Source organism: Acipenser ruthenus, chromosome 1, assembly GCF_902713425.1.
Source record: "Acipenser ruthenus chromosome 1, fAciRut3.2 maternal haplotype, whole genome shotgun sequence".
NCBI classification, from domain to species: Eukaryota; Metazoa; Chordata; class Actinopteri; order Acipenseriformes; family Acipenseridae; genus Acipenser; species Acipenser ruthenus.
The window spans coordinates 41,425,018-41,447,211 of record NC_081189.1 but is presented as its reverse complement, the minus strand read 5'-3'; the positions used below and the strand labels follow the sequence as shown (position 1 = coordinate 41,447,211).

General features: G+C 39.7%; 2 protein-coding genes across 4 annotated transcripts in view; both read right to left on the bottom strand.

The window, feature by feature from the left end:
- Positions 1-8,294, bottom strand: part of rasef (RAS and EF-hand domain containing) — a 31,146-nt gene extending 22,852 nt beyond the window's left edge. For both annotated transcript variants that reach the window (XM_034034917.3, XM_034034918.3), the window contains exons 1-3: positions 7,660-8,294; positions 2,427-2,573; positions 1,937-2,027 (exon numbers count right to left, since the gene is read on the bottom strand). In XM_034034917.3, coding sequence (XP_033890808.3) covers positions 1,937-2,027; positions 2,427-2,573; positions 7,660-7,985 — 564 coding nt within the window. In that variant the 5' untranslated portion in view covers positions 7,986-8,294. The remainder of the gene's footprint in view (positions 1-1,936; positions 2,028-2,426; positions 2,574-7,659) is intronic.
- A 9,907-nt stretch (positions 8,295-18,201) lies between these two features.
- Positions 18,202-22,194, bottom strand: part of LOC117421018 (uncharacterized) — a 62,896-nt gene continuing 58,903 nt past the window's right edge. For both annotated transcript variants that reach the window (XM_034034864.3, XM_034034865.3), the window contains 3 exons: positions 21,205-21,321; positions 20,457-20,567; positions 18,202-19,073 (listed from right to left, as the gene is read on the bottom strand). In XM_034034864.3, the coding sequence (XP_033890755.2) occupies positions 18,947-19,073; positions 20,457-20,567; positions 21,205-21,321 (355 nt within the window). In that variant the 3' untranslated portion in view covers positions 18,202-18,946. The remainder of the gene's footprint in view (positions 19,074-20,456; positions 20,568-21,204; positions 21,322-22,194) is intronic.

Below are 22,194 nucleotides of genomic sequence, written 5' to 3'. Positions count from 1 at the left end.
TTAAATCTAGGCTTAAGACTTTTTTTTTTTTTTAAACCTGACTTGTTCTAGTCAACAGCTTTTAGAAGATTGTATAGCTGTTGTTCCATTGTAAAGCACTCAGGCTCTTTGGAAATGTAAAATTTGTATTGTATTTTATATGTATATAAATACTGCCAGCTACAGCTTGAAACCCAAGTTTGACCTCGGTAGAATGTAAGTTGTGGTTACGGCTCTGACCCTATGTATATCAAAAGTCAAAGTTCACCTATACAATGTATTTAGAACAAAATACAGTGTACCTGATATTGATGTAGTCATTGGCTGCTTATTTCTGGCAACTATTTTCTTGGTTTCTCAAACCATGTTTAAGTCTGAGGTTTGGCACTTGTAATATTAACATCCCTGCCTGTTGCTATGTGACATGGATGTTCAATTATGTCAGTTCCTCCGACTTTTCCTTGCCTGCAATTAAAACTAGGATGACAAGTGTCCCAATAGCAACTGCTGTGATCTGCTGAAAATTTAAACAAATAGGACTGGTCGGATGTTTATACCCTTAAGTTATTTATATGTGTATGTAATTAATTAGTTTTAATACTCTAATGTGGTATACTTATATACATTGAATAATTGGTACAGTACATTATGTTCTTAAAAAAATTGCTTGTGGAAGCATTACAGGCAGCTAGTAGTACTTAAAGTGAACATAGATGTAGAACTATAATACAGCAAGCTAATACAGGGAGAGGCTCAACAAAGATTGTTTTAGGGGACTTGAGAAAGGTATAATTTCAGTATTGTATTTCTTTTAAAGAGACTGAACTTTAAAAATCATTTTAACTACTATGTTATTTACAGTTTACCTTCACTTAATCATCTCAATGTTGCTGTTTCACAGACCTCAGTGATTCATTCATGGTAACTGCACCAAGAATAAATGCAGCTTTATGAAGGAAACATTTGCTGCCATGCATGGCTACACTGTTATCAATATTATTAGCGACCTTGAATTTCAGTCAGTAAATTCGTAGAGTTAGTTGAGAATGCATGCCTTTTCTAAAGATTATGCAACTCATTCCATTGATATGGCATGGTAAAAAAAAAAAAAAAAAACATTAACAACTTAAGATAGATATGCTAAAACCTTGCAAAATGCACAATATTATAGGTGTCTACATTAACGTATTCTGTTAAACACAAATATTGTATGGTTAAGTGTAGATTAAACATCTGAATTTGGAGAATTACTTCCCTTGGATCAAGCTCTGCATTAGCTTAGCAAAGCGTAATTTGGAACAGTGCAATTTGCCTGGTAATTCTGTCATAGGATTTGAATTATGGATCAGATTTCATAATAAAAAAAACATATTTATGCTACATACAAAATAGTTATTCAATCCCAGATCGCTCAAAACTCATTGTGCAATAGAATGCATTTGCTCATTTATTTAAAAAACTACAATTCAATCAGAAGATCATACATATTATAAAATGGCTTGGGTTTAATCCATTAATGTACACACTCATATTTTCTAGCTCGCACCCCAGCTTTTTCACTCACAGTAAACTGCTTTTGTAAACAGTAGTTAAAATCCACATAATCTTTAGCAAACTGTTAAGCTTTTCAAAAGGGTGTCAGCTGCATTGGACACCAAAGATACTCCACCCTCAATGCAGCACTGCCCTTGGAGCCAGGCAGTGTGTGTGCACGCTTTCTGTGTTGCGGTGAGGAATTCTATCTCTGCCAGATAAGAAAAAGCCAACTGTCCAACTCCAAGCTAATTCCCTGTGTATTATTAAGTAGGAACACATACTGAAAACACTGATTTTGAGTAGCACTGTGGGGTTCCAGTATAGACCAGAACAAAACACATCAACCGTGGTAAGGTTCCCATGACAATTCTGAAGCTTTTTAAAAATGGGCATGACTGTATCTCGGTTTAATAGCACTTACTGCTTGTCTAATTTTGTTCTCAGCTGCCTGTATCCGGTGGTCCATTTCTTCCTCCATTTCACTCAGCTGCATAGCTGCTTTATCCTGGGCTCTGTGTATTTAAAGGGAAATGCAATTTATATGCAGATTTGCATTACTGGTAGATTAAATCGTGATGCTTACATGTTACATGACAGCAAATTAAAAGCCAACAAGACATTTGCATCCCTCATGGCACAGCATAGTGCAATAACCCATTATACCACCTAGCTTGTTAGATTTCAGTATTTATTTGTCACAAAACTAGCACACAAATACTTCAGCAAATACCTTAGTTAGTACTTATTTTGTAGATTTTAGTATTCTGTATCTTTGTGTTTAATGTATGGTTAATAACAGCATAAATTGTGATTCAGAAGACAAAATCCTAAAAAGTAAAAAACAGGTTCCCTCCATACATCACCCCAACTATATCTCTGCATTAAGATTTAAGGAGCATGTTATTATTTACCTTTTCACTGCTAGTGCCAGATTCTCCATTTCTGAGTTTTGCAGCTTGATTTCTCTAATGAAGTTCATGATGACCTGCTCATAGTGATGCACCAGTCGGGGTTCTGTTAGGTTGATGTTTTGGTACAAGGTAGCAACTTGTTCTTCTCTACAACAACAACAACAACAAAACATTACTAATAATGCACGAAACACTACATAGCAACAGTATCAATAAGGGCTTAATGTTAAACAACATTCTAGAGAGTGAGTGAAGCACAGAAGTTAGATATTTGCTTTGTGTATCTAATTTGGCTAAGGGCCCAGTCTTACAGTCCAAGGGAGAAACTTTAAGAGATGACGGCCTTCAGGTGGGATGGCAGCACATTATTGGAGGTACTGCAGAGGTGGTGGTAGGAAGTTAATTCAAACAAAAGATGTGCGTGAGAAAGCCCTCAAATACTAGAAAATGTCTGGTCCCTTGAGTAAGAACTTTTAACACATTACTGTTGCTGCTGCTGACTCACAACTATTACTAACTCTTCACCACAGCAATACTGTAAACAAGAATTGTATATATATATATATATATATATATATATAGGTTTTTAATTCCTTCAGGCAGGACAACACCATTACACCATTACAAATATTATTATTATTATTATTATTATTATTATTATTATTATTATTATTATTATTTATTTCTTAGCAGATGCCCTTATCTAGGGCGACTTACAAGATATCACATTATTTTTACATACAATTACCCATTTATACAGTTGGGTTTTTAGCAGTCGCCTTGGATAAAGGCGTCTGCTAAATAAACAAATAATAATAATAATAATAAAGTACCTTGCTCAAGGGTACAACAGCAGTGTCCCCCACCTGGGATTGAACCCACAACCCTCCAGTCAAGAGCCCAACCGACTACTCAACACTGCTGCCCTATATATAATTGGGATATCCAAACATAGACAGCAGTTTATTTGTAATTTGAAACAAATACAGTCAATTCTAATATGCCAATAGAGCAGTTTTTCCTACAAAAAATGTGTTTTACTTTGTTCCCTGGAAGACTGACATATTGTAAATAAGATGCTACTGTAATTTCTACAGTCCTATGCTCATTAAATACAAAAACATATTAAAGTACCATCAACCAGTGATGCAGTAAAAATAAGACCAAAACAAATAATAACAGTATTCGTATAATAAAAATAATAAATGTGTACTTAAATATGTAAAATTTGATTATGTAAAGAGTCAGCAGCAAAAACAACAACATAATGGAGTCTATATTAAAGTGTAAAGGCTTCCACACACCAGACGCGATGCGATTTTTCGTTGGGCGACAACATACTTTTGCAGCGACATAAGAACATAAGAATTGACCATACAAACCAGAAGCAACACAGAGGCGATGCAAGAGGTTTGAAAACTGCCAGACCTATACTGTTAAAAATTGCTATTGAAATAACTATGATCAAGACTGGTACATATTCGTCAATATGATGTGGAAATTACAAGTGTCTTCTCTGACGGTATTTCAATATATATGGCAATAAATCATACACACCAGGCTTATCCAGTTCCTTCGAAATGGATTCCCATACATTGTCTTTCAAATCTGTATCTTTATAATTGCCATTACCTTTGTCATATAGCTCTGGGTATTTTTTCAACAGCAAGTATTGTTTTTTCCTTTGTCATTCTGTATACTGCTTCACCCTGCTGGACCACGTACATTGAAGCTGTTCTCTGATTTATTAATTCCCTAGTTGTCGCATGACATATCTAAAAATATATAATTCAATACTATTTATTTCACGTCGCTCCAGCATCGCCCTGGTGTCACTCCTGCGTCACCTGTGGTGTGAAAGATACTTACCATTCATTTTGTTTCGCTGTCGCATCGTGTTTGGTGGGTAGCTGCTTTAAGTAGCGGGGTTCCGAAAAATATAGCGTTATACGTCCCCACGTGTTGCTACAACTGTTTAAATAAATACCTGTGATTTTTCTTTTCATTGTTAACATCCTGAAATGTTTTTACACTTATAACTTTAAAGTCTGTTTCAAATATCTTTTCAAAATGGCCGCTCTAGGACACTGGGGTTTGAGATATGTCCTCTAAACCACTGTAGAAAGAGCGATAAAAAATAAATAAAAAAAAAGATAACTCTGGCTTTTCTGTCCCGTTATGGCTCGTTATTGCTGTGTTATGTTTGACAATGTGGGCAATAATCCTTACACTATCAGTGCACTAGAGCGGACATTTTGAAAAGAGCTTTGAAACAGACTTTAAAGTTATAAGTGTAAAAAGTTGTCAGGATGTTAACAATGAAAAATTACAGGTATGTTATTTCAACAGTTGTAGCAACACGTGGGGACGTGTAACGGTATACTTTTCGGAACCCCGCTACTTACTCTTTAATGATCTAAACATTGTCCAATCTACTGTAAATACTGCCACTCTTCAATAATACAACTGGGGTTTCCCCCAGGGGTGGTTTATTGACATTGCTTATAGCTGATGCTATTAGAAACCCTGCTAAATATCTTGCGAGCCATTCTAATAACTGAAGGTATCTAATACATGCATAATATTGCTAAACAAATGTTGTTGTTTTTTTTTGTTTGTTTGTTTGAAAAAGATCATCAACATTACACTAAGGATTCTGTCAGACTAAGCATTCTCCATTACAGCTTGCCTGAAAAAAGAAGTATATCTCTTTATTACTAACAGTGCATTGTTTTTTCAATCTATTTGTAATCAATTTTGAAGAACAGCAATTCTTCAGTGTTATTATACAGACGCATAGCCACTTTAACCAACGCTATTTACAGTCAGACACATCTGGCTATGGCTAGTGTCCAAATGAGAACTATTCATTTTGCCAATTGCTAAACACTTACAGTCAGATTGTGGAACAACATAAATGAGTTGATTTACAGTTTGCAAACACTGTATCTAGAGAACATTTTTCCAATTGTTATAAAACTTGGTTACGATATTCAAAAATATGGATTAACATATCCGTCTGTCAGTACGTACAAATGCCACGCTTGAATTTCCACATTTGCATACGATGGATGTAGGTCACGTCAATGTACTAACATAATTGTAATGTTTTTTTTTTAACCCACAATAGGTTGCGGTCAGAAAAGATTTGTGCAGCGAGGGTGTAACCAAAATAAAATATGTTACTAACCCTCTCCCTCCTATGCAGCCCACAGCCAACAGCCAACAATATACCTTACTGATAACAATGAAATGATAGTGGAATATGTGGCATAACTTTATAGCTGTAAAACAAAAATTAGAACACAATAAACTGAAAAATCAGAAGTGTTATATAAAGTAAGATTTTTAATTGTATTCTATTATTTATGTATTTATTTTAAATGAATACTGAGCCACAAAAAGCTATTATTTTCCCCACATGTCGAAACATTCTGTTTGCCAGCTGACTGTCATCTATTTATACTGTTCAGTAGAACCTCTTCAATGATCTTCACACTGAAGCTTATCTTTATTGACCAAAGATCATTATCTCTGCACATACTGATAATGTTCAGTTAATATCCCACTTACTACATTTTTTTATGAATATAATGCAGTTTATATATAAAGTGGAGAACGGCAGTCTATTATGATTATTAAAATAATGCATAACTGATTTGTCTTAACTCAAGTTAGAAATAAAAAAGGGGGGGAAGACATTGTTTCCAAATAGTTTTTTGTTTGTTCGTCTGTTTGTTTTACTGAATATATTTTACAGGCTTTTTTTAATATAAAAAAATATATTTTCAACAACCTTCTAATTTAGAATGTTACTCTTTCAATAGTATGGGACACTACACCTGCACAGCAATGAGTTACATTCGCAGACTTAGAATATGAAAACTCCATCTACGTTTTCTTCAGATTTACCAAAATTGCTGGGATTAAAACATGCAACGTTTACATTTGTGAGCTCACAAACCAGTCTGCATCTGGTTTTACCTATACAACAAAATGTTTAAAATAAAAAGGTTACATTCTGTAGCTAATGTTTAAAAAAATAAAATAAAAAATACCTAAGCTGCTTAATGTGATGTATTTAAAATTGAATATGCTTTTCAAAAATAGAAAACATTGCACTATGTATACACAGTATACGTATATGTTTTGTATTAATTTTATCTGAAGTAAAAGGCTTTGTCAAAGCAATAGAACCCATACAAAATATGTTTGATGAAATACTTCCCTACATACTGTAGTAATCTATATATGGCATCACTGGCTAATTAAAACAACCGCACATCATAAGGCAAAATTGCATTCCCTTTACTATTCAACCTACCTCTTTATTGAATCAACGGGTTGCGCGATCAAAATTTTGGTATAGAAAAATTATAAGGTTTTCAATGTATTCAGTATGGATTCGCTATATTGAGAATATTCTAGCATTCATACATTTACTGTGGCGACCATACTGTATATCTTAAAACTTCAAAAACATTTAAGAGTATACTAATGCATCCTTAATTACGTTTAAGGTTATTAATTTTATTCGAAATACTAAAAAAAAAAAAAACATGTCTGGAGCTAGTCACTAATCTACTTTACTTGCCATGATTTGCATAGATTTACAAAGGACAAGGTATCTAATCATTCACTGTTTAATGGAAAACTGCTAATCCCTTGTGGTCGAGGTTGTTCCTAGGCACACGTACATAACTCCAATATCAGGTCTGCAAACAATTATTAACTAAGAAAGGACGATCAGGAAAAAAAAAACTTTCCACTGACTGATTGTTCAGTGAGCCATGATACATGTTTTAAGGTTATGCAGTTAGTTACACCGTTGTAATGTAAACTCAGAATCACCTTTTATAAAGTTGTTCTGTTTATTTCATAATTGTGAAATGATTATGAAAGACGTTACGAGAAGCATTTCCTTGTGGAATAATAATAATAATAATAATAATAATAATAATAATAATAATAATAATAATAATAATAATAAAGAGAAGCATTTCCTTGTGGAATAATAATAATAATAATAATAATAATAATAATAATAATAATAATAATAATAATAAAGAGAAGCATTTCCTTGTGGAATAATAATAATAATAATAATAATAATAATAATAATAATAATAATAATAATAATAATAAATAGCGTTGCAGAATTAATAACCATAAAAGCAGTACTGTTGTACAAAATATACAAATATACTGTATGGGTCAATCAGATATATTTCACCTCGGGATGAATTTAGCCTCTTCCCCAAGTCTCTGCTGAAATGCCTCCCATGCCTGTCTTAAGTTGTGCCCATCATTATCGCTTTCCATCCTTCCCAGGTCGATCAGGTCTGATACTGCTTCAAATCCGTTAGCAAACTCCTCAAAGTTGATTGATCCGTCCCTGTCCACGTCCAGCTTGGTAAAAATACACTCGATCTCAGCAGGGTGGACCTTCAGCTCTGAGCAAACCGAGAAAAACTCCTCTTTTTCTATCCTCCCAGAATTATTCGCATCACAAGCGTCAAAAAGAAAGCGCAGTCTGTCCAAATCCTCTTCTTCCTCCATTAAGCAAGAAAACGGTCCCGCCAATGTGGTTTATGAAAAGATCCGGCTTTACTTATTTTTAATGAGTATTATATCCTTCTAAGGTTTGATTTGTAAGGAAAAAAACAAGACTACAGACACCACGTAGGAATTCAAACTGCACCGTGTGGAATCCACAGTTTCAGATTTTAAAAAAAGAAAAGAAAGAAAGAAAAGAAAAAATACACTTAAGGAAACACAATAACCCAAATTATCTATTGTCCCAGTTCTTTATACAGAGTTCTCTGTGTGGCCATTCTCCCAGGTTCGATGTGCTTTACCGGTGCTATTCTTTAGGCACGTTTTCAAAAGGTAAAGAAGTAGACGGATAGTTCAATTGTTCTCTAGATTTGCAAAGGGGAGGAGTATATTTTGCTGACACGATACCCACCTGGTTTTGTTCTCTTTACAGGATACACTTTTGAACAAGGCTGGGTAAATAATTATTGAAACATTAAGGCACAGGGCCAGATCTAAACCAATTACATTTATTAGAATAACCGATTCAAAATAAATACATTGTAATGCCATTGATTCAGTTTTCCAATTTAAGATCGACTAGTACTTTACTACTGTACGTGACATGTTGCAAACACTTTGCATGTAACTAGGCTTGCTTGACTGAATCAGTTATTATTAAAATTGATACATTCATGACTAGCTGTTACAACATATGTAAAAGCTACATGTTCCTGTCCCTTACGTTTCAGTCACAATGGGCAAGACAACAGATATGACTAATAGTAAGTGTTTGATTGGCAGGCTCTTCTGTATTAAATACTAGAAAAGATGTCGATGATCCTCGAGGAATCATCTAAAAAGATTTGCATCTGTAAGTTCTCAGACGAAACTGGAGGCTGAATAATTGAGGAATTCATCACGCATCGCTCCTTGAAAGCTCATCACATGAATGAGCTCCATCCTGGCTGCCTATGACAGCAAAACAGCCTTTTGATAGTGTAGTAGCTTTTTTTTATTTGTTGTCTAACACTTATGTCCTATTCAGCTTTTTAGTATTACACATTACACACTATTGGTCACTGTTATATGTGGGGTCAGTGTTAGCTGCGGTTGTCAACCATCTTTATTGACCAGTCCCGACCCCTGTGTAACACATCTAACTGCTTTACTGCATTGCGTACTTGTACCTGAAAAGTATCTAGCTACTGTAAGCTTTTCATTTTGCAGTTACATTAAGTACAGTGCATACATTCTTATCAAACATCACAGATCTTATTAAGGCTTGGCTTAATTATTTTAGAAAGTTTAAAAACACAAGCTATATTCCCACTTTCTGTAGTCATGCCTATTTTCCTTTTACTCCTAAATGACATTTAATTTCACATTGCATGTCCCTGAAACATTTTTTATTATTTAAGCAACATCTTTTGGGGGTTATGAGGGCTTTGTTTCTCCATCCGTACGTCACATTAAGCTTTCTACACATATCTAGATTAGGGCTTAATCAATCATGAGGAAACTTGATCTGGACTTTAGCAACAAGCTATTGAGTATGCTAGAATCTGGGAGTATATTGTATGAGTCATTTTGTCTGTAGAAAGTATGTCAAACTTACATTTTTCCATATGCATACAGTGGATAGAGGCCATGGTAATCAATGTATTCTATGACACAGAGTTCTAATTCTTAAGCTGCTATGTTTATTTTGTGTGCATTACACAGTAGATTTTATAAGCATTTAAATTTGAACATTTTATAAGCCATTAAATGTAATTTTCATTTAATATCTGTATTTAGTTAAATTGCATATATGCGTGTGACAAGGATGACAGAGGTTGAGACTCAGAGACAGTTTGAAAGTTCAAAATAAAGTTTTTAATATACAAAAAAATACAAAAGAAATCGGCACAAGGGCCAAACAAAAAGGTTTAAAAAAAACACAAACAATCAACACAAAAACAAAACTTACAAAATAAGGCTTCCAGGCTGGGCGTTGCCTTCACTGGTTTACCAAAAACAAAACAAAACACAGCACATACAAAAACACTCTTTCCTCCTCTCTTCTAGAACTCTCTCTCCCTGAATGGGAGGCTGAGGCCTCTTTTTATGTCAGGTGGCTGGTGACTAATTGAATAATTAATGGGTTGATTGCTCCCACCTGAAACAATCAACCTGGGCAGGGAGGAGAATTTAACTCCTTCCCTGCCAGTATTTCTAAGGGCAGAGCCCTGCTCTGCCACACACCTCCCTCCACGTACAAAGTACAGAGGCCACAATCGGCCAAACTCCCCCCCCCCCCCCTTTGAATCCAAGCCCTCCCCCCAAGAGTCCCCTTATGTCCCTTGGGTGGGCTATTTCAGCAGGAGGTGGTGGGCGGGGTTGATGCCGGATCCCCCAAGCTTCCTTCAATAGCGGGGGCCCCAGACCTTCAAAGCACATGAACGCTGGTAGGGAACCTGGACCCTCCAGCAGGAGCAGCGATGGTGGCACCTCTAGTGGTGGAGACGGGAACAACAGCTCGTCTCCCTCTGCTAGCGGAGGCGGGAACGGCGGCTCGTCTCCCTCTGCTGGCTGAGGCGGGAACGGTGGCTCGTCTCCCTCTGCTGGCGGAGGCGGGAACGGCAGCTCCTCACGAACAGCAAGCGGACCCTCTGGAACAATAGGTGGAGACGGTGGACCCTCAGGAACAGCAGACAGACCCACTGGAACAGCAGGCGGGGACGGCGGCCACTCCGGCAACGGCAGTTCCAGCTCCTCCAGTGGCAACGGTTCCAGACACTCTGGCATTGGCGGTGGTGGCTGTGGCCATTCTAGCGGCCTCTGAAGTCAGGCTGGCACCTCCTGCCGTCGCAGTCAGGTGTGCCTCCCCTGAGCTCCTCTCAGCAGCATGTGCAAGGGCTGCTGAAGGGCTTCAGCCTTCTCCCCTTCTGACTCTCGGGTCCGTGGCTCCTCCCCTTCTGGCTCTCGGGTCCGTGGCTCCAACCCCTCTGGCTCTCGGGATGGCAGCTCCGCCTCTTCTGGCTCTCGGGACGGCAGCTCCACCCCCTCTGGCTCTCGGGACGGCAGCTCCACCCCCTCTGGCTCTCGGGACGGCAGCTCCACCCCCTCTGGCTCTCGGGACGACAGCAGCAGGGGAACCAGCAGGCATGCTCCCTCTGCTGGTGACGGTGATGGAGGCAAAACCAGCAGGAACTCTCCCTCTGCTGGTGGACACCTGGACTGTGGAGGTTCGGCCTTCCCCCTCTTGGGCTCCGGATGCACCGACTCCCCCCTCTTGGGTTCTGGACGCACTGACTCCCCCCTCTTGGGCTCTGGACATTCGGGCTCCTCCCACTCAGGCGCAGGACGTTCGGGCTCCTCCCACTCAGGCGCAGGACGTTCGGGCTCCTCCCACTCAGGCGCAGGACGTTCGGGCTCCTCCCACTCAGGCGCAGGACGTTTGGGCTCCTCCCACTCAGGTGCAGGACGTTCGGGCTCCTCCCACTCCAGGTCTGTGTCCTGTAACACCTCCGGGCAGTGGTGCTCCTCATGCCCGTACTGCATGCAATGGATGCACCACTCCTCTTCCTCCCATGTCTTCCTTCCTCTCTGCCTCCTTCTGCTCCCCTCTGTTTGGGTGGGGCAGATGGCCACTGTGTGCCCATATGGCCACATTCCACAGCACATAACAGCATGTGGCCTCTTCATGATTTAATATCACCTTACTGTATTTGACTTGTTATTACCTAACAGCCAAAACCTTCAAAACAGTTAGTTTACATTCTGCAGATTCAGGATGAATTTTGCAAATACAGAGTAGATGTTTAAATAATATGATACTTATTTTTTTTCACAAAAAAACAGTATGAATATATATATATATATATATATATATATATATATATATATATATATATATATATATATACAGACGTGCTCAAATTTGTTGGTACCCCTCCACAAAAATCAAAGAATGCACAATTTTCTCTGAAATAACTTGAAACTGACAAAAGTAATTGGCATCCACCATTGTTTATTCCATATTTAATAGAAATCAGACTTTGCATTTGATTTTTTATGCAACATAATATTGTAAATAATAAAACAAATGAAAATGGCATGGACAAAAATGATGGGACCCTTAACCTAATATTTTGTTGCACAACCTTTAGAGGCAATCACTGCAATCAAACGTTTTCTGTAGCTCTCAATGAGACTTCTGCACCTGTTAACAGGTAGTTTGGCCCACTCTTCCTGAGCAAACTGCTCCAGCTGTCTCAGGTTTGATGGGTGCCTTCTCTAGACTGCAAGTTTCAGCTCTTTCCATAGATGTTCGATAGGATTCAGATCAGGACTCATAGAAGGCCACTTCAGAATAGTCCAATGTTTTGTTCTTATCCATTCTTGGGTGCTTTTAGCTGTGTGTTTTGGGTCATTATCCTGTTGGAGGACCCATGACCTGCGACTGAGACAGAGCTTTCTGACACTGGGCAGTACGTTTCGCTCCAGAATGCCTTGATAGTCTTGAGATTTCATTGTGCCCTGCACAGATTCAAGGCACCCTGTGCCAGGCGCAGCAAAGCAGCCCCAAAACATAACTGAGCCTCCTCCATGTTTCACTGTAGGTATGGTGTTCTTTTCTTTGAAAGCTTCATTTTTTCGTCTGTGAACATAGAGCTGATGTGACTTGCCAAAAAGCTCCACTTTTGACTCATCTGTCCAAAGGACATTCTCCCATAAGGACTGTGGCTCGTCAATATGCATTTTAGCAAATTCCAGTCTGGCTTTTTTATGTTTTTCTTTCAAAAGTGGAGTCCTCCTGGGTCTTCTTCCATGGAGCCCACTTTCGCTCAAAAAGCGACGGATGGTGCGATCAGAAACTGACGTACCTTCACTTTGGAGTTCAGCTTGTATCTCTTTGGCAGTTATCCTTGGTTCTTTTTCTACCATTCGCACTATCCTTCTGTTCAATCTGGGGTCGATTTTCCTCTTGCGGCTGTGCCCAGGGAGGTTGGCTACAGTTCCATGGACCTTAAACTTCTTAATAATATTTGCAACTGTTGTCACAGGAACATCAAGCTGCTTGGAGATGGTCTTGTAGCCTTTACGTTTACCATGCTTGTCTATTATTTTCTTTCTGATCTCCTCAGACAACTCTCTCCTTTGCTTTCTCTGGTCCATGTTCAGTGTGGTGCACACAATGATACCAAACAGCACAGTGACCACTTTTCTCCATTTAAATAGGCTGAATGACTGATTACAAGATTGGAGACATGTGTGATACTAATTAAAGAAACTAATTAGTTTGAAATATCACTATAATCCAATTATTTATTATCTTTTCTAAGGGGTACCAACAAATGTGTCCAGGCCATTTTAGAATATATTTGTAGAATCAGCAATAATTCATCTCTTTTCATAGCTTCTTTGCTTTTTTCTATGACTTACCAAAGGCATGCAAGTATACATGATAAAATAGCTTTTAATTTCATCACTTTTCAGGAGGAATGAAGCATTATTTCAATGAGCTGTAAGGGTACCAACAAATTTGAGCACATCTGTATATGACAGTACTGTGCAAAAGTTTTAGGCAGGTGTGAAAAAATGTTTAAAAAATAGACATGTTAATAGTTTATATTTATCAATTAACAAAATGCAAAGTGAGTGAACAGAAGAAAAATCTACATCAAATCAATATTTGGTGTGACCACCCTTTGCCTTCAAAACAGCATAAATTCTTCTAGGTACACTTGCACACAGTTTTTGAAGGAACTCGGCAGGTAGGTTGGCCCAAACATCTTGGAGAACTAACCAGTTCTTCTGTGGATTTAGGCAGCCTCAGTTGCTTCTCTCTCTTCATGTAATCCCAGACAGACTCGATGATGTTGAGATCAGGGCTCTGTGGGGGCCATACCATTACTTCCAGGACTCCTTGTTCTTCTTTACGCTGAAGATAGTTCTTAATGACTTTCGCTGTATGTTTGGGGTTGTTGTCATGCTGCAGAATAAATTTGGGGCCAATCAGATGCCTCCCTGATGGTATTGCATGATGGATAAGTATCTGCCTGTACTTCTCAGCATTGAGGAGACCATTAATTCTGACCAAATCCCCAACTCCATTTGCAGAAATGCAGCCCCAAACTTGCAAGGAACCTCCACCATGCTTCACTGTTGCCTGCAGACACTCATTTGTGTACCGCTCTCCAGCCCTTCGGCGAACAAACTGCCTTCTGCTACAGCCAAATATTTCAAATTTTGACTCATCAGTCCAGAGCATCTGCTGCCATTTTTCTGCACCCCAGTTCCTGTGTTTTCATGCATAGTTGAGTCGCTTGGCCTTGTTTCCACGTCGGATGTATGGCTTTTTGGCCGCAAGTCTTCCATGACTTCTCCGGACAGTAGATGGGTGTACCAGGGTGTACCAGGGTCCCACTGTTTTCTGCCAATTCTGAGCTGATGGCACTGCTGGACATCTTCCGATTGCGAAGGGAAGCAAGCATGATGTGTCTTTCATCTGCTGTTTTGAAGGCAAAGGGTGGTCACACCAAATATTGATTTGATGTAGATTTTTCTTCTGTTCACTCACTTTGCATTTTGTTAATTGATAAATATAAACTATTAACATGTCTATTTTTGAAAGCATTTTTACTTTACAGCATTTTTTCACACCTGCCTAAAACTTTTGCATAGTACTGTACATACATTCATGCATACTGTTGTGAGTTGTTGTGATCACAAGTTTTTGAAGATTCTGATCAGTGTGAATTAAAGATTGCTAAATGACAAACTTGGTTTCTTCTCACCCAAACTAAGCTGTATTAATAAAAGTTGTTATAATAGTGGAACACACTAGTGGAGGCTTTGATAAATTGTTGATGCTCATAACATCGATATATATTCCTGAATGTGTCTAAGACTTTTGCACATAAGTGTATATATATATATATATATATATATATATATATATATATATATATATATATAACAGGGCGAGCATCCCTGTACAGGGTTTGTTTATTTTAGAGAGAGCGAACAACAAGAGAAAACAAAACTAGACTTAGAGACATAGGAACAATGAAGGCAATCTGCCCAGCCTGACCTGTTTTATATTGTTTCGTGTTCAAGATTGGTTTTTGTTTGACATTTTTGTTTTGCTCTGTGAGCAAGTGTTTTTGTGTTTAAATATTTTATTTATTTTTGTATTTAAATAAAACGGCAAACGCCGCCATGAACTGCAGTACCTGGTGACAGTTTATTTACATTCCTGCTTCTGCCGTGACGTCACCGACTCAGCCATCCTGCCACAAGTGGTGGCAGCAGTGGGATCACCAGTGCCTCCTGGACTCAGGCAGAAGAGGGTACTGCAGTTTTTTTGTTTTTTTTTCAGTTTTTTTTCGATTTTTACTTGTGTGTGGAGAAAAGGAGAGTGAGGATGGGAAGGAAGAGCTGCAGAAAGCAGCAAAAGTGGCGGCAACAGCAACAGCTGCCAGCAGGGGACGTCGGCCCTATCTATGTGGTAGACGAGTGGTGCCCTGGTTGTGGGGGGTTTGGGCACACCGTGGCCATCTGCCCCACCCAATACCAGGGAGAGGAGTGGGCTGCCCAAGCGAGCCAGGACCAGGTACCCCGGGGGAGACCCCAGAAGCGGGAGCTACCAGCCGTGGCCACAAAGCGGAAGAGCAGCTGGGATGCCATCCTCCAGGCGGTCATGCATGTCTGCTGGTGCCCCATCTGCGGTGAGCAGGGGCATTCCCCACTCAACTGCCCTCTCCTGTCAGAGGGGTGCCCGCTGCGCCAATTCCCACCAGAAGAGGGAGAGTGTCTGCTGGTCCCGCCACCACCACCCACAGCAGAGAAGGTAGACCTGCTGTGCCCACCGCCACCAGCAGAGGGAGAGTGTCTGCTGGTCCCGCCTCCATCACCTCCAATGGTAGGAACAGAGCAGCAGGAGCTGCCTCTGTCTCCACCACCGCCACCAGAGGAAGAATATCTGCTGGTTCCATCTCCATCGCTGTGGGAGGACTGCGGGTCGCTCCCACCTCCACCAGCAGAGGTAGAGCACCTGCTGGTTCCACCTCCATCGCCGCCACCAGCAGAGGGAGCATGCCTGTTGGTTCTGCCTCCATCGCCACCACCAGCAGAGGAAGCATGCTTGCTGGTTCCGCCTCCATCGCCGCCACCAGCAGAGGGAGCATGCCTGCTAGTTCCGCCTCCATCGCCGCCACCAGCGGAGGGAGCATGCCTGCTGGTGCCGCCTCCATCACCACCACCATAGAGGGAGCATGCCGGCTGGTTTCCCCGCTGCAGCCAGAAGGGGAGGAGCCCCTACCGCCTTCGCAGTCAGAAGGGGAGGAGCCCCTGCCGCCTTCACAGCCAGAGGGGGAGGAGCCCCTGCCGCCTTCGCAGCCAGAAGGGGAGGAGCCCCTGCCGCCTTCGCCAGGAGCAGAGCAGCAGGAGCTGCCTCTGCCTCCACCACCACCACCTGAGGGAGAGGAGCAGGAGCTGCCTCTCCCTTCAAGACAGGATGAACGTGGACAGGAGACTGGCGGTCCGCAGCCGCCCTTGCATAGGTTGCTGAGCCGAGCAAGGTGGAAAACCGCCGGGTCACAACAGCTGAGGAGAGGGCCAACCCCAGCACCACCGCTGGTCCGGGCTCCCCTCCTGCAATCACCCCCCGAGGGTCCGCTGCCGCCGTCGCCTCCTGAGGGTCCGCTGCCGCCCTGTCATGCATCGCCTGGGGATGCCAGTTCGCCATCGCCTGGGGATGCAAGTTCGCCGTCGCCTGGGGATGCCAGTTCGCCATCGCCTGGGGATGCCAGTTCACCATCGCCTGGGGATGCCAGTTCGCCGTCGCCTGGGGATGCCAGTTCGCCATCGCCTGGGGATGCCAGTTCACCATCGCCTGGGGATGCCAGTTCGTCATCGCCTGGGGATGCCAGCCTCGCACCGCCCAAGGATGCCAGCCTCGCACCGCCCAAGGATGCCAGCCTCGCACCGCCCAAGGATGCCAGCCTCGCACTGCCCAAAGATCCGTATCGCCTGGGGCTGCCTGCTGCTCCGCATCCCCTGGGGCTGCCTGCTGCTCCGCACCAGTTACAGGGTACGAGGGAGAAATGGAGCTCCCGCTGCCGCCTCCATGGCCAGGGGCTCCCCTCCCGAGTTCGCCTCCTGAGGGTTCGCCACTGCTGCCGTCGCCTCCCGAGGGTCCGCCGCTGCTGCCGTCACCTCCCGAGGGTCCGCCGCTGCTGCCGTCACCTCCTGAGGGTACGCCGCTGCTGCCGTTGCCTCCCGAGGGTCCGCCGCTGCTGCCGCCACGAAGAAGTGGGGGGTGCCGGACCTCCCACCATGGCCACTGTGCTTCCCCTCTTCCAGGACTTTGGGACTGAGGGAGGAGGTGGCCGTTGGGGGGGGGGATATGTAACAGGGCGAGCAGGCCTGTACAGGGTTTGTTTATTTTAGAACGGGGTTTCCCCCTCCGCCCCTGTGTTATTTTGTATTTGATTATTATTATTATTATTATTATTATTATTATTATTATTATTGTCGTTATGATTTAGTGTTTTAATATGACGGCGAGAGCCGTGCACTGTATGTTTGTTATTGTTTTGTTTATGTATAAATATAGCAGCGCAGCCGCATTGGGTGTTTTATTTTTTATTATTTTGGTTAGTAGCGTGGATGGGAAACCCCATCCACAGTAGTTTAAAAACTTGTGCAGATTGTGGCCGTGGGGTAATAGAATAATTGCTAGCTAATCAAACCCCTCAGCCACGGTATAAAAAGCCTGCAGCTCTCCAGCTCGGGGTGGGTGTTAGAGAGGAGAGAGCGAACAACAAGAGAAAACAAAACTAAACTTAGAGACATAGGAACAGTGAAGGCAATCTGCCCAGCCTGACCTGTGTTTTATATTGTTTCATGTTCAAGATTTGTTTTTGTTTGACATTTTTGTTTTGCTCTGTGAGCAAGTAATTTTGTGTTTAAATATTTTATTTATTTTTGTATTTAAATAAAACGGCAAACGTTGCCTTGAACTGCAGTACCTGGTGACAGTTTATTTACGTTCCTGCTACTGCTGTGATGTCACCGACTCAGCCACCCTGCCACAATACATATATATATATATATATATATATATATATATATATATATATATATATATATATAAACATTTTAAATGATTAGGCCCCACCTATTGCAAATACAAAGCAGACACAAAATGTTTTGCTCATTATACAAGGGCAGTTTTTACTTTCAGCATTACAATCATGGGAGTCTATATCTTACTGATCTATTAATATATAAGCAACCATCTTCTAAAGTGCCAATTATAGTCTTTCTGCAGATTTCACAGGCTCATTTAGATGGAAGTTTAAAAGAAATACAATTCAAAGCAGACATCTGTCTGATAAGGCAAATCATTATAAAAGCACCATTCTGTAGACTTATTAATTAATACACACATTATAAAAAACATTTTGTTATGTATGATTTTGTCTGCCTTTCTATCAACATCCTGAAAGGTGGGGTTGATTCTAAAATGGACAAACACACTCAGCTAAATAATATAAGAAATACAATTAGATAATGTACAATACAGATGAAATAGTAGATTAAAATAGTTTATTGTTACATGATTAACTATGTAGTAAATCACAGACACATTAATGGATTTACATAAAAATAAACCACTGTAGTTGCCATGGCATCAAAGGCCTGTAAGTACCTCCTCCGTTTGTTTTCAAACACATTTTCCTTTGACATGTACGTTAAACATACCAAAACATTGGGAAGCTGGCTTTGTCTGATCTTTTTGAATCAATCTGATGTGATATATATGAAATGAACTCTCAGATCCCATTTTAGTACAACAGAATATTATGGTATACCAAAAAGTGGATGTACAAAAGAAATAGGACAATCTGAAAAAAAAATACAGGGATGAAATTAAGGGTCTGAAAAAAACCCTGAAAGGGCTGAGAATCTGAAGCAAACGCAATAATATTTTACTCCTTTATTCTGTAGGAAGAGCTGATTGAAAGGTCAAAATGCACTTCAACCTTCCTATTTACATCCTGAATAGCCTTCACATTGTGGATAGTTGTGCAGCCATATAGGTGAAGCAGCTTCAGCCTGGAAAAATAAAAAGCACAGTGATTTAGCATGCTTTTAAAACATCCTTAATCTTAAAGGGTGTCCATACTACACAATGTCAAAATGCAGTTCTGTCGTTTCAAGAATACTGCTATTCCCTATTAAAACACATTTGATAAATGTGCGTTGTGATACTTTACCAGAATTATGTTTTTATCATGTTTCTTTATACTTTACTAAAACCATATTAAAAGCAAGCAAAGTGTAATTAAGCATAGTGAATGCATGGTAAAGCATAGGTAAGCACTGTAAAGCTCTGTGAAGCACAGGGATATCGTAAACCATATTAAAAGACATGGGAAAACTGCAAAAGTACTGTGCAGATTTTGCTATTGAAAACATTTATTATTATTATTATTATTATTATTATTTATTTCTTAGCAGACGCCCTTATCCAGGGCGACTTACAATTGTTACAAGATATCACATTATTTTTACATACAATTACCCATTTTACAGTTGGGTTTTTACTGGAGCAATCTAGGTAAAGTACCTTGCTCAAGGGTACAGCAGCAGTGTCCCCACTGGGGATTGAACCCACAACCCTCCGGTCAAGAGTCCAGAGCCCTAACCACTACTCCACACTGCTGCCCGGGGTGGGTGGAAATTATACAAAAAATGTTGTAGTCTGAACAAAGCAAACTCATTACTCTTCATATACTTCCATTTTACCAGCAGTTTCTTATAGAATGCATGATTGAGTGTTTTGTAGTGGCTGATGAACTACATTGATATGAATGTAAAGCTAAACAAGGCAGGGCTCACTTGATATCAACAGGTCATTTAGCTTGTAAATTTTAAGGCTGAATATCTGCTGGTGTGTTGGCCTATAAGCCTTGAGCCACAAAGCTGTAAATATGCCTTTCATCAGCAGATTATTCCCAACCCAATTAACTAATTTACCATTAACAACAGTAGGGCTTTGCCAAACTGCCCAAATTAAACTATAATTACTGAATGCCTTAAAAATAGAGTGCATTATGTCAAGTGCGAAAGATACATAAATTGAGTAGTACAGTATAAGGAATAAGAAGCACAGTCTTTCCTACACACTGTCTTTACTCATGTGAAAACTCATCCAGTATTTTACGGTGCAGTCAGACCGCAGAGCATATGATAAGCCATGGAATGAATCTATCTATCTATTTTTTGCATCATTCAAGTATAGCCCATCAGGATTATCACGTTACGTGATACATAATGTGTATTGCCCTGCATACTGCAACCTCCTTGTATCCACACGTATCATCTAAGTGTGACAGACGTACATACAAACTGTTTCTGGGGGAGATAGTATAAGGGATGTTTTTATTTTTTAAAATTTTTTATCAAAGCATTTAAAAAAAAAAAAAAAAAACTCACCGTTTACAGTTCTGGCACATTTTTTTAACAGCATCCTCAGTGGCGTCCTTGCAGAAACTAAGTTTCACACATTCCAGGTTTTTTTTGCAGTAATTAGCCAGGAGACAAATTCTACAGAGCAACACATATATATATATATATATATATATATATATATATATATATATATATATATATAGTAATATAATGTTATTGACTTATGTAGCCATGCACAGTAAGTTTATTATGTTTACAAGAGGAAAATAATTTGTATCAAATGAGTATATTTATCTTGCTAATGTTTTCAGCACTGATCAAATAGAAAGTTAACATTCACTAGTACAAAACACAGTGTTAAATTTACTAAAATAAACTACAAGGGCTCTATTCATAAAACTTTAAGAACTTTAAAGGAAGGTTTCTTTATAAGGACAGACTAATTTAAATGCTCTTTTTGGTTAAAAATATAAAATAAACCATCCACATGAACTACAAACTTAATTTTATTTAAAAAAACAGTACTATACAACATTTTTTTTTTTTATTAGGATGTCCAATAGCAAAGGAAACAACTATGCACATTGATAGCTGCAAGATTTTTTTTCATTTTATAATAGTGCTTAAATATTTTGTCAGAAGTATTTAGAACATGCATAAAAGAAATATTCGACAGGCATAATCACTTATTCATTTTTTCTTTTCAAATTCATGTTTTATGTTCTCACAATAGCAGACCAATGACCTAGTATCTAGCACAAGTATCTCTTACCCTCGTTTGCCTATCTGAGTGGAGCTGAGATCAAGATACTGAAGATGATGGCAGGTCATCGCTATGGCCTGTACCCCTGTGTCTGTCACTTTCTTACAGCCACTAACATCAAAGTACCTTAATAATGGAACAAAAAAGTGTTTGGTAAACATTACAGAAACAATGATTTAAAAGCTCACAAACAGATAAATATCAATAGATCAGCAAACACTCATTTTCCAATCACTATACCAGAAGCACTGAACCATGTGTTTTGACACAAATTTGTAATAGTTTATAGATCATATAACTGGTTGCAAAAACATTGACTCAAGTGTGGATTTTTGGTTTACTATGTTATATATTGATGTATTTACTTTAGGGATTGTAACAGGGCGAGGAGCCCTGTACCCCTCCGCCCCTGGGCAATTTATTATTTTGTATTTGTTTTGTATTATTATTATTATTATTATTATTATTATTATTATTATTATTATTATTATTATTATTATGATGATGATTTGTATATATGACGACGTAGCCATGCTGTTTTGTTATTGTTTTATTAACTGTGACGACGAAGAGCCGTATGTTTGGTATTGTTTTGCAGCGTGGATGGGAAGCCCCATCTACATTAAAAACCTTGTGCAGAAGGTGACCATCTCCCTATTAATTAATTGTTTAATTTATTGCTAATTGGGAGATGGTCACCTGCATAAAAGCCTGCAGCTCTCTGCACTCGTGGTGGGTGTTCAAGAGGAGGAACAGAGCGAGAGGAGTTTAAAAATAAATCTAAATATAGGAACAGTGAAGGCCTGACCTATATATTTTTTTTGTGTTTGTGATTTGTTTTATTTAAAACCTTTATTTTGCTCTGTGAGCAAGTGTTTTTGTTTGAATATTTTATTTATTTTTGTTATTTTAAATGCACACCGCATCTTTTGCCCTGCAGTACTTGCTTCTTTGTTTTCTTCAGCCAGAAGGGGAGGAGCCCCTGCCGCCTTCGCCACC